General features: G+C 34.5%; 1 protein-coding gene across 1 annotated transcript; it reads left to right on the top strand.

The window, feature by feature from the left end:
- Window positions 1–7,986: 7,986 nt before the first annotated feature.
- On the top strand, window positions 7,987–14,531 carry LOC136820531 (uncharacterized). Its single transcript, XM_067076718.1, has 5 exons — window positions 7,987–8,228; window positions 11,923–12,144; window positions 12,611–12,767; window positions 13,659–13,768; window positions 14,000–14,531. Exons 3-5 carry the CDS (start codon window positions 12,668–12,670, stop codon window positions 14,297–14,299), a joined length of 510 nt encoding a protein of 169 aa, XP_066932819.1. The 5' UTR covers window positions 7,987–8,228; window positions 11,923–12,144; window positions 12,611–12,667; the 3' UTR covers window positions 14,300–14,531.
- Window positions 14,532–17,347: the final 2,816 nt, after the last annotated feature.

Below are 17,347 nucleotides of genomic sequence, written 5' to 3'. Positions count from 1 at the left end.
CCAAAACCACCCCATACCCCCTATTTACTACCCAGGTAGTACCTGGTAAAAAACCAAAACCAACCCATACCCCCCATTTACTACCGGGTACTACCTTGAAAAATCCGGAAAATAGAGAAACTTTTTTCCGAAAATCGGAAAATCGGGTAAACATTTTTCCAAAAATCGGGAAATCGGGAAAACTATTTTTCGGAAAATTGGGAAATCGGGAAATTGGGAAAACTTTTTTCCAAAAATCGGAAAAACAGTAAAATTTTTCTAAAAAATCCAAAATGGGTGAGAAATCAAACTTTTCAAAAATTACGTGAGACCATGTAGAAATGCATGAGTCTCACACCCAATGCGTGAAAGTTGGCACCTCTAATGTACGAATGTTGAATGTTTGAATTCAAATGTTCAAATGTTTACATTGACTCGATAAACCTTCATTTCAGTGGGATCTGGTAGGATTTCAATTCATTCCAAGAAGTTTGGAAGAATGATCTTGGACAAACTTGGCTTGATCAATTTATAATAGAACAACTTTACATTTCTATTTTAGCAGATAATTTCTTAACCTTTTTGTTTCCACACTGTTAACATCGATTTTGGACCCAACACCCCTATTTTGGAACACAGGTAGTAAAAATCAAAATCGATTTTGGACCCAACACCCCTATTTTGGTACACAGGTAGTAAAAATCAAAATCAATTTTGGACCTAACACCCCTATTTTGGTACACAGGTAGTAAAAATCAAAATCGAGTTTGGACCCAACACCCCAATTATAGTACACAGGTAGTACATGACAAATTTTTTTCTCAAACACCCACCCACCCCAGGATACATGCCACCTTCTGGTACACTGACCCCCCCCTGGACTACCTTGAAATTGTACAGGTATCAAAATATCTTCTAAACGACCATCAAATTTGTATCTTTAAGAATGGCTCAGGTCAAAGGGAGGGGGTGGAAGGCATTCGGAGAACAAAAGTATTTTTCAGATAAAAGCGAACCAATTTAGTCTACAGACCCAACTTAACGTCTTTTGGGCAAATAGACAAACAAGGGGACAGAACATTTTCTAGAACAGTATTCTTCTCTCAATGTGAAACAGATTGAGGAACCAAACCAACCAACTGAGAAAAGCAGGAGAGAAAGACACATACAGGGGGTACTTAAAGCTTAAACTGATCATAATGCCCATTCTTGAATGGACGTGATAGTTGGCGGATGAGGGGTTTATATTAGTCTTACTGCACGAATATTTTTAAGGTGGTATTGTAACTTCAAATCTATTCACAAAGAGGGCAGTTCTACTGACGACCAAAAAACCGTTGGTCTTTCTTGCCCACTCGTTGACGTTTCATTGTCGAAAAATTAAAATCTCAAAGAAGTCCATTACTTAGCATTTTCTAACATTTTGGCCCTCAGCTCGAACGCGGTACGTGGAACGCTTAAGTTTCTTAAAAATGAGAAAGGAAATTTTAATTTGACAGGTTAAAACGCATCCTTGTGAACGAAGACCACAGGATGAGTCAGTTGGATTTCATTATTCAATTTTTTCGAATTTTCTCAGACTAATAAATTAAATTGGTGACGATGATTAGAAATTAGTGTTTGTTATTGAGCAAAAACTAATGAAGTTTGAGGGTGATTTGTTTAATTGATATGTGCCTCGGCCTTCAAACCGCATAACTAAATCATCCATCAAAACGATGAAAATTTATTTAAAATCACCGCTCGCACAATATCAAAAACACGAACCATAAAATAACAGTCGTGGTGAAGTACCTTTCTAAATATGAAGAAGGAGTCAATTATAAATATTTTCACGTCCACGATTCAATACGCTTTCATATGTTGATGTTGCAAAATTTGTTTCATGCAGTGAAAAAATTCCAATCCCGGATCATCAATGAGGAAATCAAACCACAATCAGACCTCAAAGGAAAAAGTTGAGGTCACCTGATGACAAATGATGGATGATACTTCGGACGTTGATCTGTTTCACGCATAACAAGAACGGAAAAAACAAAAACAATTCTTCCTTGCATCATGTACATTAAACTCACACAAATTAGTTTTCTAATGATCGCGAAAATTAAATTTGTCACTTTTCAACATTCAGAAAATTAATTTTCAACAAAAAATGTTTGAAGCATTTTTTCCAAACAGAGATAACCATATTGCAATCGCATCTACTACCTTCACCCCACCAGAAACGTCTGAGCCATAAAGTAATTTGAGCCGAGGCTAGGAAACAGTATTGTTCCAACTTCATGTTCCAGCATGATTATAGGCCATCTTACGGTATGATGAATTACATGCAGTCAGAACTGACTGCATCTTTAACGGCTTCCCGTTGGTTAGATATACCCAAAATTTCAGTCAGATCAACAGAAAGTTGTCATCGAAGCGCGGTGGTCCTGGTTAGGCGCGATTGCCAATGACCGTGAAATGGTCTATGCTTATGCATGGCATTCTGTGCTCACTAGCACAAATATTTATTTGACTTTGATGTTATCAAAATCAAAGGCGACGGATAATAATTTATTTTCGATCCTAAAATCGTAAATAAACGAAAGGCCGTGGTCAATTGAGTTTTATAAAGGGGCACATATTTAACCCAGCCGTCAGCGTAATTAGTGTTCTGTTCGTAGTATTTTAACAAGTTTCTCACTGTATGAACTAAATTGTGCGCTCATCGGGGTTTCCTGGCGACCGATTAGCCGAATTAGTTACTCGGGTGATCTTGACAAGCAACCAAATCAGTCGTTTGACATAATATAAACAGCACAGAAAAGACAGTTGGTTGAACACAAAAAAAGTCCCATAAAAACTTATTGAAAAGTGGTGATGGAGTGATTCAAATTGATCACAAAGCCATTCCATGACTTGCTTCACTTAGCCCTCAATGTTTCAAGTTTTTTTTGAATCAGTTTGCGATTACCTCACCAAAAGAATTTCTTGGTGAGTTCTACTTTTGATTTTATGATGATATGATTTTCGGGGAAAAAGAAGACTTTCACTAGAGTGTTGACGCAAATCTGATTTTTTTCGCTTCAAGAGCTCCGAAATTTTAAAGTGATGTCAAAAAGTTGAAAATTTAGGCCCCAAAACCTGGGCTCCAAACATTCGAAAAAGTCGTAGAATAGACGTTACCGTGACGTCTGGTGTAAGCTATCCGATCAAAAGCTTTTCGAAAACTTGTTAACTATACCTCATAACTCATTAAGAATCCCAAATAGTTAGTATTACAAAGAAAACTTATATTCAATATCTTTGAGTTTTTTAAGCAAAGTTAAGAAGATAGCTTGGGACAATTTCAAAGAGGTTTCATTTTTGCGTCATGTTTGAAGTATGTAAAGTCCTTTCAATGTTTTTTGACAAAAAGAAAAAGAGGGAAATAAATGCAACAACAAACGCGGTTGCAAAAGGTACTTTCACTAAACGGCGGAGAGAGTTTCTTTTGTCATTATTTCTTTTATGGGAATAATTGCTCTCCATAAAATTTTTTTGAGCACCTTCTGTAACCGTTGATGAAACCGATGAAACTAGTCGTCATGTGATCAAATTGTCCAATGGAAAGCCATTAAAAGCATGTTCAATTTGATACTGGAGCAGCAAAATTAGAGCTGCATTTTTGCATTTTAGTAAAAGTTTGGCATTTTTTTGCTAATGATTATAAATGCGCTTTAATGTGCAGTATACTTAAAAGTGTAATGACTTAATGACCATGAATTTGGCAATGTGACCAACTTTTCAATCCAATTAGCAAAAAAGCAATTTTCAACAATACCTTGAAATGCTTAATTCAATTTGCTGTGATAATCACCTACCTATTATAAATTAATAACATTATTATCCAAGCATTTTTGGTACCAAAGTAATTCGCAAAGATTCAATTGGTATTTTTTCATAACAAAGGGAAAATTAACGATCAACTTTATCATTTGACCGCGAAGGTCTATATTACGAAATTGTAAGATCTCAATCGGGATCTCAATAATAATTTGCAAAGTCAACCCTTGAAATGGTCATACGAGGAAAGTCGGTCTTGAATAGCAATACAAAGAAACTCTCTTTTTGAAAAAAGACAAAAATGTCATAACGTTACAGCATTTTTGCACAGTACAGAGGAGGACCAAAAACTGTAGAGAAGCTTTATGAATCTCGTAACTGAAATATAATGTTTCCCGAATTTCCCTAAATGTTTGTTTTCACAGACCACCGTTTATGCAAAAATAGATTATTGGCATATCTTGCTGAATTATTTTTCGTCAGTCCAATATACAGAACAGAAATACCGTTCATTAAAATAAATTGATGTAAATATTCGTCTCCCCACCAATAAATAGTTATTATTCTGAGGTATTTATGGTAAATTTTGTGGAAAGGTTATATTATGCAAGGAGAAGGAAGGGATTGAGTTGGCGTGTATTGCGCAAGAAATGATCAGCCACCCAATACTCCAATAAAACGAAAGCCGTTGTGCTATAGCAACTAAAATGACTACTAAATGAATCATTGACGCAAATACTCGTAAAATTTAGTAAAACCCACCCACTTAAAAGATAAAATCGAATTAATCATTGATTTTTACTCTTGATTGTAATAGTTTCGTTATAGTTTTTATTACAATTTGATTGAAAGCATAATGGGATTATTAAAGCTCTATCATTAAGTCATTAAGGGTGAACTACATCATCAATCATTCAGGTATGTAGCTTTCCCTACGATGCGGGACGGAACGCCCACCTCCTACTGTTTCGACTTAAGAAGAAGAAAAACCTATCTTTCTCATATCCATCATTTTGACGAACAGAGACAAAACTTTAAATGCAAACTTTAATGCCCTTATTGTATCTAAAATAAGGTATATTGAAATGCGAGCAACAACAATGTTGTTTATTTCAATTCGTACCCCAAAAAAAGATCTATTAGTGAACAGTGGATAGCAGTTCAACCTTGTCAAGAAAAACCAATTCAATGCCGAATAAGACACAAAAACATCATGACCATTACTATAACGGAAGGGGGGGTGGTTTTAAGAGGTACCCGATTCCACCATACCCTCAATCTTTTCCTTAAATTCCGTCAAACCGTCTGAATTAGCACAAAAATTCCGCAATCGAAAATTACTTTAAAGTTATCGATTTCAGTCAAAAAATTCCACAATTCTAGAATATTTTTTTTCCAAATTCCGAAACTCCGATCGCCTAATGTCGTTTTTCCCGAATGAAACAGACCAATTTTCCGTCGACATAGGACCTAATTTCCAGAATCCCGTCCAAATTTTCGTCAATTTCAGCCACTCCGCCCGAAAAAAGGCATGATTCTGCTCCTCCGCAAAACGTGAAACCGCCCCTTATACCTTAAGGGAACTAATTTTCGCGTTTTTGGGTGTCTACCGCGAAAATTAGGAGCGATGATTCATAAAACGTACAAATAATCTGCCCTGAAATTGCGACCTTCATCAGTAACACCTTTTTTGTCAAATTCGTCAAATTCGCGACTCTTCATCACTGGTGGCTATGAAATTTCAAGAGGACCCAGTAGCAATACCGCTCTACGCTCTCATCCCCTTGCTAGAAAGCATCAGTTCGAAGGACGCCAACCAAGTCGCGTATGATGAAGATTTTAGTGCAGCTGGTCAACTTGAATCTCTTCTGGAATGGTGGGCAAAGAATCAGAGAATCGGTCCATACCTCGGATATTTCCCTAAAGGCTCAAAATCCTAGTTGGTCGTAAAATCCGATAAATACGAACTATCTAAATTGATCTTCAAGGATACCAACAAAATGCAGTACACAGAAACCGCTTTATCAACAAATCTTAAAAAACCCTCAAAAAGTATTAAAAGAACAAAACAGTGAGTTTAACTTGGGTAATGGACAGTTTTATAACAATCCAATCAAAGCCGCTGATCATCTTCTCGAACGAGATTATGCTTCGACTCTACCAAAATGCAGTACACAGAAACCGCTTTATCAACAAATCTTAAAAAATCCTCAAAAAGTATTATAATAACAAAACAGTGAGTTTAACTTGGGTAATGGACAGTTTTATAACAATCCAATCAAAGCCGCTGATCATCTTCTCGAACGAGGTTATGCTTCGACTCTACCAAAATGCAGTACACAGAAACCGCTTTATCAACAAATCTTAAAAAACCCTCAAAAAGTATTGGAAGAACAAAACAGTAAGTTTAACTTGGGTAATGGACAGTTTTATAACAATCCAATCAAAGCCGCTGATCAGCTTCTCGAACGAGATTATGCTTCGACTCTACCAAAATGCAGTACACAGAAACCGCTTTATCAACAAATCTTAAAAAATCCTCAAAAAGTATTAAAAGAACAAAACAGTGAGTTTAACTTGGGTAATGGACAGTTTTATAACAATCCAATCAAATCCACTGATCAGCTTCTCGAACGAGATTATGCTTCGACTCTACCAAAATGCAGTACACAGAAACCGTTCTATCAACAAATCTTAAAAAATCCTCAAAAAGTATTGAAAGAACAAAACAGTAAGTTTAACTTGGGTAATGGACAGTTTTATAAAAATCCAATCAAATCCGCTGATCAGCTTCTCGAACGAGATTATGCTTCGACTCTACCAAAATGCAGTACACAGAAACCGTTCTATCAACAAATCTTAAAAAATCCTCAAAAAGTATTAAAAAAAATAACAAAACAGTGAGTTTAACTTGGGTAATGGACAGTTTTATAACAATCCAATCAAAGCCGCTGATCAGCTTCTCGAACGAGATTATGCTTCGACTCTACCAAAATGCAGTACACAGAAACCGTTTTATCAACAAATCTTAAAAAATCCTCAAAAAGAATTAAAAGAACAAAACAGTGAGTTTAACTTGGGTAATGGACAGTTTTATAACTTTCCAATCAAATCCGCTGATCAGCTTCTCGAACAAGATTATGCTTCGACTCTACCAAAATGCAGTACACAGAAACCGCTTTATCAACAAATCTTAAAAAATCCTCAAAAAGTATTAAAAAAAATAACAAAACAGTGAGTTTAATTTGGGTAATGGACAGTTTTATAACAATCCAATCAAAGCCGCTGATCAGCTTCTCGAACGAGATTATGCTTCGACTCTACCAAAATGCAGTACACAGAAACCGTTTTATCAACAAATCTTAAAAAATCCTCAAAAAGAATTAAAAGAACAAAACAGTGAGTTTAACTTGGGTAATGGACAGTTTTATAACAATCCAATCAAATCCGCTGATCAGCTTCTCGAACAAGATTATGCTTCGACTCTACCAAAATGCAGTACACAGAAACTGTTTTATCAACAAATCTTAAAAAATCCTCAAAAAGTATTGAAAGAACAAAACAGTAAGTTTAACTTGGGTAATGGACAGTTTTATAACAATCCAATCAAAGCCGCTGATCATCTTCTCGAACGAGATTATGCTTCGACTCTACCAAAATGCAGTACAGAAACCGCTTTATCAACAAATCTTAAAAAATCCTCAAAAAGTATTAAAAGAACAAAACAGTGAGTTTGACTTGGGTAATGGACAGTTTTATAACAATCCAATCAAAGCCGCTGATCAGCTTCTCGAACGAATTGCTCTATAATATTCCCATGACAGACAATATATGATGTTAAAGACCTAAAAGCAGCCCAGCTGAGAAATACCAACATGTCAGTCTATGAAACAGTACAACAAGGAATCAACCCAAGAGTAAAGATCACGGAGCAATGGCCCAAAAAGTGCAGAGGGCTGATGCCGGTATTTTCACAGACTAAAGATCAACGAGAAAGGAATCCTGTTGAAGAAAACAAAGAATACAGATCAGATTGTGCCTCCGACAGAGTTATACAAGATCATGTATGAGCATAGTGGGCAACACCCCTCCAACCCCCACCTAAAAAAGTCACCCTCAACTGCATAGGCTTACCCCTACCTGAAAATTGAGGACTACTCAACCCCCACCTTCTTGGGCAACCCCCACCTGAATTTATAAAACCTTCCAACTCCCACCTGAAAAATCCAATTTCATCTTTCTCTCAAATTTTAAGAGTTTTCATTGATAGATCTGATTGAAACACCCTCACCAGTGTTATATTAAATTCAAAAGTTGTATACAGTATACTACAAATTGGGATATTTTTCTTTTAGGTTTGGATTCTTTCTTTTTTGCCTGATCTTTTAGCCATTAATGATCCTATTAGTAAATGTGAGGCTGTTATCTGCTGATAAGTGTAAAATGTAAGTTAAACTTTATATTCTTTAATTATGGACCATCTCAAGTCAAAACCCCCAAAAATCGCCTAACTTTTTCAAAATAACTTTTTTGACTTTAACAAAGGATAAATAAATGAGGTTAACTTATTTTTATTTGCTACTTTACTCAAAATTTATTCAGGTTCACAATGATATATACATTATAGAGGTTAAGTGTTGAATTTAAAGAGATATTCTTGGTTAAAGTAGGGTTAAGAATATGAGGTTAACTTGCACTGAGGTTAACCTAATGGTCCTTAAAGATAGACCAAAATTGGTATGAAATGTGAGGTTAAAGTAAAAATAAATGATTGGGTTTTACTATTTAATGATTGGGCAACAAGGTAGGCTAGAAAAAATGAGGTTAACATTTCAAGTAGGGTGTAAAATTTGAGGTTATTTCACAAAAACACCCTAATTGTGAGGTTAGCAATGATATTTCAGTCTAATTTTGGATATCAGACAAACAGTAGCCTATTATCAAAAACAACTAAACATGAAAAATTATATTTTGGTATAAAAAGTGAGGTTAACTCGTATCTATCTATCTATAATATTTAAGTAACATTTGGCCCGTAGGCCCATTTTCGCTACATATAAAATACAAGATTGTTTAATAAAATAATTTTATTCATAAATATCAATAAATATTAAAATCATTCTAAAAGTCAAGGGGCTAACAAGAAAAGGGGGGTGATAAGTGTGTCCAAGCTTGGAAAGTGTAAGACTTAAGACTAAGAGATTAAAGTTATGAGATTATTTATGAGTTTGGTTGAATTGAATGCTAAGAAAGTAATATAGTTGTGAATTTTAGGTGGGTAATGATAAAATACTATAAAATATTATAATGTATCTTCATTAATTAACGTTATTAGAAATATTAAATAATTTATTTTTAGCATTATACAATCAAAGTTTATTTTTCAACAACTCTTCTAACAATTTTGATTTAATTGAATCTTCAGATGTTATAGTTCGAATTTGTTTTGGTAATTTATTCCAATATTTGGTCACAGTGGGAACAAATGAGTTTGAGTAAGCAAGAATTCTCCCTAATTTTTGTTGGAAATTGTTTCCATCTCTTGAATGCTTTGGCAAAATTGTCATAGGAATTGCAATGTTTTTGTTGATAATTTTGTGAAGCATCATAATGCTGGCAATTTTGCGATGTTGTTCAGTTGATATCCATTCAAGTTTTTTGATCATTGCTGTAGGGCTGGACTCGTAGGACCAATCACTATTCACAAAACGAGCTGCTTTTCTTTGGACTGATTCAAGCTCCTCTCGCAGACCAGAGTTGGATGGACCTGTAGGATTCCATACACTAGATGCGTACATTATCATTGGCAGAACATACGTCTTGTAAGCTTGAATTTTTGCTTTCTTTGAACAACGACGAAGTGTTCGCTGTAAGAAACATCTCTTCTGGTGAGCTTTGGTACATATTGATGAAACGTGCTTGTTCCACCTCAACTTTTTGTGGAGTGTAAGACCAAGATACTTTGCCGATTCGACGGATTCAAGCTCCTCACCGTGAATTGTGTACGAGGTTGAAATGGGCTTCAGTTTGTTTGTGATTGATAACAATTTACACTTTTGAGGGTGGAATTCCATGTCCCAGTTTCGTTCCCAAGTTTGCAGTTTATCAAGATCTTCTTGGAGATGGTACATATCTGAAATTGATTTAATACATCTATACAAGTATGCGTCATCTGCAAATAATCTCAGTAACGACTGTAGGAGAGCTGGCATGTCGTTTACATAAATTAGAAAAAGAAGGGGCCCCAGAACAGTTCCCTGGGGTACGCCAGACAGAACATCAGCTGGTTGAGAAAATGATCCGTTTAGGACAACTTGTTGTGTTCTATCTTTGAGAAATGAAACGATCCATTTCAAGCAATTCCCTTTGATTCCATAATGCTTGAGCTTGAGACCAAGTTTGTAGTGGTTTACCTTATCAAAGGCTTTTGAAAAGTCTAACAAAATTGAGTCAATTTGTTGTTTATCATTCAAGCCTACTGTAAAGTCGTTGACTGTGATAAGGAGTTGCGATTCACAAGATCTGTTGTTTCGGAAACCGTGTTGCTCGTCAGATAGGATGTTGTTCTTGTTTAGGTGTTTCATGATACTACTGTAGATAATATGCTCCATTACTTTGCAACAGATTGATGTAAGCGATATTGGACGATAGCTCTCAGGTGAACTTCTTACTTTGTTACTCCCTTTATAGACTGGTACAATAAATGCATGACGCCAATCAGATGGCAGATCTCCTTGGCTTAATGAGTTTACAAAGAACAATGTCAATGCTGGTGTGAGTTCAAGAGCAAATTCTTTTAGAAATCGAGATGGTATCTTGTCAGGGCCAGTGGCTTTCGATGGGTCTCGTATATTAACTTGAGAGACACAAGTACCTGAGAAAGGGGTTGATTTTAAGCTTTCAGATAACCTCATAAAAAGGGAAAATTGTGTGATAAAAATAGTGGGATCCATTATTCAATGGTTGAGGAACAAGGTAAAGTAGAAAAAATGAGGTTAATATCTTAGTTTGGGTACCAAAAGTGAGGTTATTTGTGAATTGGGCTTATAGGGTTTTTTAATTCTTTGTTGTATACTTTAATGACTTATAAATCTGTTTTTGATATCAATACTGAGCTTAAAAGTAAAGCTTAAGTCTTAATTAAGTCTGAATTAAAAATCTTTGAGGTTAACTTTTTATCGTAGTATACCTCAAACGTTTTTCGTTCAGTTGTTTAAGTTTGAAGGTATAAGCTAAAACATCCTACTTTTTCAGGTTGTTTAACCTCATTTTAAGAACCTATTTGGTCTATTTCATATTTTTTTAGCTTAGTTACTTTATGAAAACTTTTAAAAAGTAATTTTGTTCCTGTAGCTTTAATAGAATAGAACTATTTAGGTCAATTAGAGAAGCAAATTTCTCCACTGCAAAAACCTATTTTTTAAGTAATATTGAAGATTACTTATTTTAAGTAAATTTCCTCTTAATTCAAGAAATAATTTCAAAATGCAATAATTTAGTTACTTGAATCAAGGAAATAAATCCTTCAATACTTAACTGACTTATTCGATTCCTCATTTTAAAAAAAATTATTTTTTGGAATATTTTAGACCGCGGGGTTTTAGCCAATCAAGTTTTTTGACATCTGTTTTCCCAGGTTTAGCGCACCTAAAGTTTTTAATGAAGAAAGGGTCAATAACTCACGTTCTAAGTGGAATATGATCATATTTATTTTTTCTATAGGCACTTTCTTTATAAGAAAAAAAATCAATAACTCTAATTTTAAGGTATATTGGGGGGTCGGCATTTTTCAAGGTTGGGGGATACAAGAAGAGGGATCAGGCCCCCTTCCGCACAATGGTCTTATTGATTTCTCTTAACATATTCTCGGATACCTAACAATTTAGTTCCCAGTAATTGATTTATTGAAAATTTCCACCCAGGTATAAGCCTTTACTCGCCTAGAGCATTTTTATTTCAACCTGCTTATGAAGATTTCTTCTAACATCTATTAGGTACCCAAGAGTATTTGGCATATTTCAAACTGTGGGGATTATTTATGCGTTATCAATTCTTAAACAAATTTCGATAAATGATTAAGAAAAACTTTGTATTGATATATAAACTTTCATTTATCTGTAAATTATTTTATTTTTTCAGCTGAAGAGATTGGTGATGTAGCTGAGGATAATTCCGTGCAGGAAAGATACTTCTCTTACCTGGATAAACTTCAGAAGAAAAAGAATCCAAAACAAGAATCCTTGTTCATGTACTTAGACTTGGATTTTAAAAGTCGCAGAGAATTTTTACGAAAACTGAAAAAGGATCGAACCCAACTTTTTGTTCGACAAATACCCAATATTTCTAACCAGTCACATTCAGGTTAGTTTTGTTTGTTAAATTTTTTAAGGTGGTTTATTAACCAAAAGTGCCTGAAAAAAAATTAATTATTGAATTTGCCAGCCAACTTTATTTTTTGTCAGCAAAAGCTATTTTTCTGTGCTATCCTATACAACGAATAAAATGAAATGATTTTAAAAGCTTCATAGCGTCCCTGAGGGATTTTATTTTGGTATGATCTGTAATTTGGTCCTGGGACTGAATAAAAGGCTCTTCCAGTTTGTTACTTTTTACTAGAATTTTTCTCAGGAAAAGTCTCATTCTTCCCTAACAAACCTATTTCAGACCATATGATTTGCCCATGTTTCAGTTTTTCATTGAATTAAGTTTTCTTTTCCCTTTTTAATTTTCTTTAATTAATCCAAGTTCGAATTGTATTATGTTTGCTCTTTATTCTTCTGTTTAGATATCAAAAGCAACTTGTACATAGATTGTGTTATTTATTTAGATTATTGAGGAAGCTCACAGAGTTATTGGATCAAACAAAGAACCTCCACTTACATATATGCAAGGATGTGTTGACCGACTCAACAATAAGGTGGAGCCGATACTTTTCCAAGCAGTAGAGGAAGGCCTCTTATCTGCTGCTACAGTGGTGAAGCACAGTAGGTTTATTTTAGACAATTTCAGCACTATTTTCGTTATGACCGTATGTCTCTACTCTAGTGTATTTTTTGAAAATCAATTGAATATCTGCACCTGGTACTACTCTTTTAAAACGGCAATTGAAGCAATTTAAGGGACTGGACCTAGTATGAACCAAGTTGGCCAAAGAACTAAAATTGACAGAAATGGTCAAATACTGGAAATTTTGGCTTCGTATTGGATTGTTGCTTTGTGTAAAGAGAAACGAAATGTTTTCCTAAGATCCTACAGTGTAAACTTATAATTCAGGGTTTGACCTTTGAAGGCATATGTAATGCACCAATATCCAATGCAAAGCCAAATTCTCCAATATTTGACCATTTCTGCCATTTTTAGTACTTTGGACATAGTAGTTCCAGTCCTCTGAATTGACCAAATGCTTCAATTGCTGTTCTGAAAGAGTATTACCAGGTGCAGATATTCCATCAAATACCCTAGAGTAGAGACGTACAGTCATAACGAAAATGCTGCAAAAAATTGCCAAAATTGTCTTTATTCTAGTATTATAGCCAGCTTGAGAACGAGAGAAGGGATTACAACTCTCCCCCTCTCAAACATTCCTTGGAGTCCATTACATAGGTATTGTTTTTTAGAAGTATCAAGATATCGGTGTTAGGGATTTTAAATTTTCTTTGCCCCAAATGTCTTGGTAATAGAGGGATAGAGGTAATCCTTTTTTACATAGCTATTTATAATTTTGAGTACTAAGAACATGCCATCGCCTAACTAATTTTCTAAAAGGGGTAGGTAATGTTTATAATGGTTTAATGCCCTGTAAGATGTGATTTTCCAAATATGATTGTCATGGAGGTAAAACTCTTCCAACATGAGATTTTAATCTTATTTTTTAGGTAACAAACTGGCATGTCTAATTGAACACATGGAAATGATATTTCCTGAAAAGAAAGGCAAAGGCAAAAAGAAAGCTCCCGCCGCCACTCAAATTGTCTTTCAAGTTGAGGTAATAATTTATTTTTGTTGAAAATTTTGCTCAGACACTCAGATTAGTACTAGTAATAGCATGGTTTGGAGTGTAATAAACTATTATTCGCTAGTAACAAAGGAGAAAAGGGAATTTTCACGAGTTCAAAGAACGAGTGCAAATTATGTCAAAATATGTATTCAGATTTTTCAGATCTTTTGCAATTTGAACCATTTTTAAATTAGTTTTTCGCTCTCTTCTCTTCTACAGGATTGTGAGGATGCAAAGCTTACGAAACGTATCAAGTGTGATTATCTGGTCTTCTTACATGATACACATCATGTGTATCTTTACAAAGATGGAATTATTATTTCCAGATTTCAACTCAAAGATTACGATCTTGCTGTTATTTCTTACATCTCATTGTTTTACGTCTTGGACCAATACTACCCCAATTCTCACAAGATTGGGCTAGAAGTTTTGCAACGGTTGGTCCTCATGGATAGTGCATCCACAATCACCGAACAGACCAAAGAACGTATTGAAAAACTAGAAAAGTTCCTAGAATGACTCTTTAAAAACATCCATTAAAACAGGAGTGAAAACTCTTTGTGCCACTGTATAGTTATTTCTGTTTCCAAGTCACCTTTTCTTTTGATCATATTTTAGCCTTTAGATATTGTCGCATCAAAACTAAAAAGACTTCACATTTTATCAAAAATGGGCTGCTGGTGGATTCACATTCAAGGGGACATTCTTCAGGTCTAGAAAGCCTTATCTACCAAAATTTGACCTCTTTTGCCTTGCCTGTAACCTTTTTTAAAAATTGAGTTGTACTTTTAAAGCCTTATCCACTAGGAAATTCTCAAATCTAAAAAGCCTTAAATGCCTTAAATGCATTTTACTATACAAAAAAAATGAAAGATTCTGAGTTAAAAAGACTGAAATCACATTTTTGTTGCTAGGCTTTTTAGCTCTAAAAACCTTTGCATTTATTTGCATTTTTCTCAAAATAGAAAAATGTGACTAATGTCTTTTTTGTTTTGATGCGATGATATGTTTTTTAACTGTAAATAGCAACACCACCTGAAAGAAACTTTTACTAACCATTCAATATCGTTGACATAATTCTGAAAAATCAAATAACGATGCAATAATTGTCAATTAATAAAATGAAGAGATTCACATAGCTGACTAAAATGTTCACCGAAATATTATGTGAGATTAAAGCTCTGGTAATAGATTAGTTCGAAAAGTCTTCGAATTGTGCGTCGATAATTAGTATAAAATTATTAAGAAACTATTGTTGACATTTATATCGTTTTATTTTCATGTTTCATATTATAGTAAGTCATATATTTACATTTATATTTACATTTACAGATTCGTTATATACCAAAGTAGAAAGATAAAAACTGATGTATAAAAAAATATAAAATATATTGATTATTCAATGATTTATCAAGCCCAATTTTTGATATTCATGACATAATCTTTCATACGGAAACACCCGAAAAAGACCGGGCGTTTGCCACCGATTTTATTGTTCAAAATCCAAACCGGTCTTTTTAGGGTGTTTCCGTTTGAAAGATTACGTCATGAATATTAAGAATTACCCAATTACAATATTCCTATCCTTCTTCGACGATTTCTTGAATCAAAAAATAATTTTCTTAAATGGTTTCTTAATCTAAGTAATTTTTTCCTAGCCATATGGACAAAATTTGATTTCTAAATGTAAGAAATATATTTCCTAAAACAAGTAATTTTTTTCTTAAAATAAAAATTAGGTTTTTGCAGTGTCACATTCCTTAACATAGAGTTCTAATTTTAACCTCAATTTTTAACCCTACGTTAGAGCAAAGATTGTCAATTTCATAAAAACCCTATTGATCTAAACTTCTAGTATCATTCTACTTTTGTCCCATAACTTTAATACACATGCTAGCAGAAGATATGGTTAAGAATGTGAGGTTACTTGTTACCATTTTTTTAACCTCATGAATTGCACCTTCCTTGTGGGAAATCTCTAACCTTTTTTAAACAAGCTTGATATTTGAAGCCTTTTTGATGACTCCCTAATAATTTTTTCCCCAATAATTCAATAAGCGTCTCTATATTTTGAGGTTAACAAAAGTCTATAAATTGTCATATTAACCTCAAATAACAAACCTTTTTCAAGTTTTTTTTTTCATTTTTGGGTATAAGCCATCAATTATGACCAACCCTCAAAATTTCAACCTTTTTAGATAAAAAATGAAGATTATATGGCCAATTATGTAAATTTTCCACTTTTTCCTCAAAAAAATTAACTTTTTCTTAGGCGACATTGATTTGAGATTGTCCTTATCTTTGTAACTTTTTTTGATGGGATTAGCAATGACTTGATTATTAATGGAAGGAAAATAATTTCCAATCATCCAGTCTTTGAATGATTATTAACATATTACAAACTTATTTAAGAGCTTCATCATTCCTTTTAGCCATAATGTCATCCCCACTAAAATCAAGGAAAAGATTGGTGAATTGATGACAAAAGAGAATTATGACATCAATGACTGGAAGATTACTATCCAAAACACTGGAAAGTTATAGTTATCATTTATACTGTTTACATTGCAAAAAGACTTTGATGCCAGCATTATTTCTGAAATACAAAGAAAGGCTTGGTCCAAATCCCATTCATATTTCCAGGGGTTTTCTGCTACCGGATAACGGTAGCAGAAACTGAATCTTTAATTGAGTTTTGGAACTCAATCTTTATGAAAAATAAAATTAGCTATGGAAAAAGGTAAATTAGTGAAAAATGTCTTCAAATATTTGATATTGTAGCACTTAATTCCACAAAAAGGCATAATTTTCTTGGGGCTTTGCCCCATAGACCACACGAGGACTGTCCTGGACCAGTTGGTTGGGCTGTTTACAAGGCCCCAGACCTCCTGTCTGCTTTTTTCGAGCCTAAGGCACATTCTGAAACTCAATCAGCTCCAAATCCTGGAAATTCGCCTGAATCCTGATGTCGTTACCTTTGCCTCAAAATGGGAACCTTTGAAAATTCCAGATCAGTATCTAGATTATGTTGGATGTTTTCTACCTCGGAACAAATCTCATTATGCAGGCCCCAATAATAGAAGATTTCATTTTACTCTAGATTGGACTGATGATGTTGTGATAACTGGTGATCTTAATATCGACCTTTTAACTCCCAATTCAAAGACTCTTACCTTGAAACCCTTCGTTCATTCGACCTAACCCAACATATCAACTCTCCATCTCGCAAAGGAGTATCCCTCATCGATCACATCTCAACGAACTCCTCGTGCAAAGTGAAGTTCTGTAACGTCCTTCCGACTCCGGAAATCAGCGACCACGATGCTGTATACGCCTGCATGAACACCCGTGTTGCGAGATTCGAACCTCGGCATAAGATAATCCGTGACATGAGAAACTTTGATTAACCTGCGTATGTTGCTGATACCGCCACCGTTCCTTTCAACCTCGTTTATGCGACAAATTGCGCTGATGATACTTTAAACACACTGAACTATTTACTACTTAACTGCATCGAACGCCATGCACCTCTGAAAAGAATAAAAGTCACTCGTCCACAAGCACCCT

This window comes from Clytia hemisphaerica, unplaced genomic scaffold (assembly GCF_902728285.1).
Source record: "Clytia hemisphaerica strain Z4C2 unplaced genomic scaffold, Clytia hemisphaerica genome assembly, whole genome shotgun sequence".
NCBI classification, from domain to species: Eukaryota; Metazoa; Cnidaria; class Hydrozoa; order Leptothecata; family Clytiidae; genus Clytia; species Clytia hemisphaerica.
Note: the sequence above shows the minus strand (reverse complement) of the source record. Positions and strands in the feature narration are given on the sequence as shown.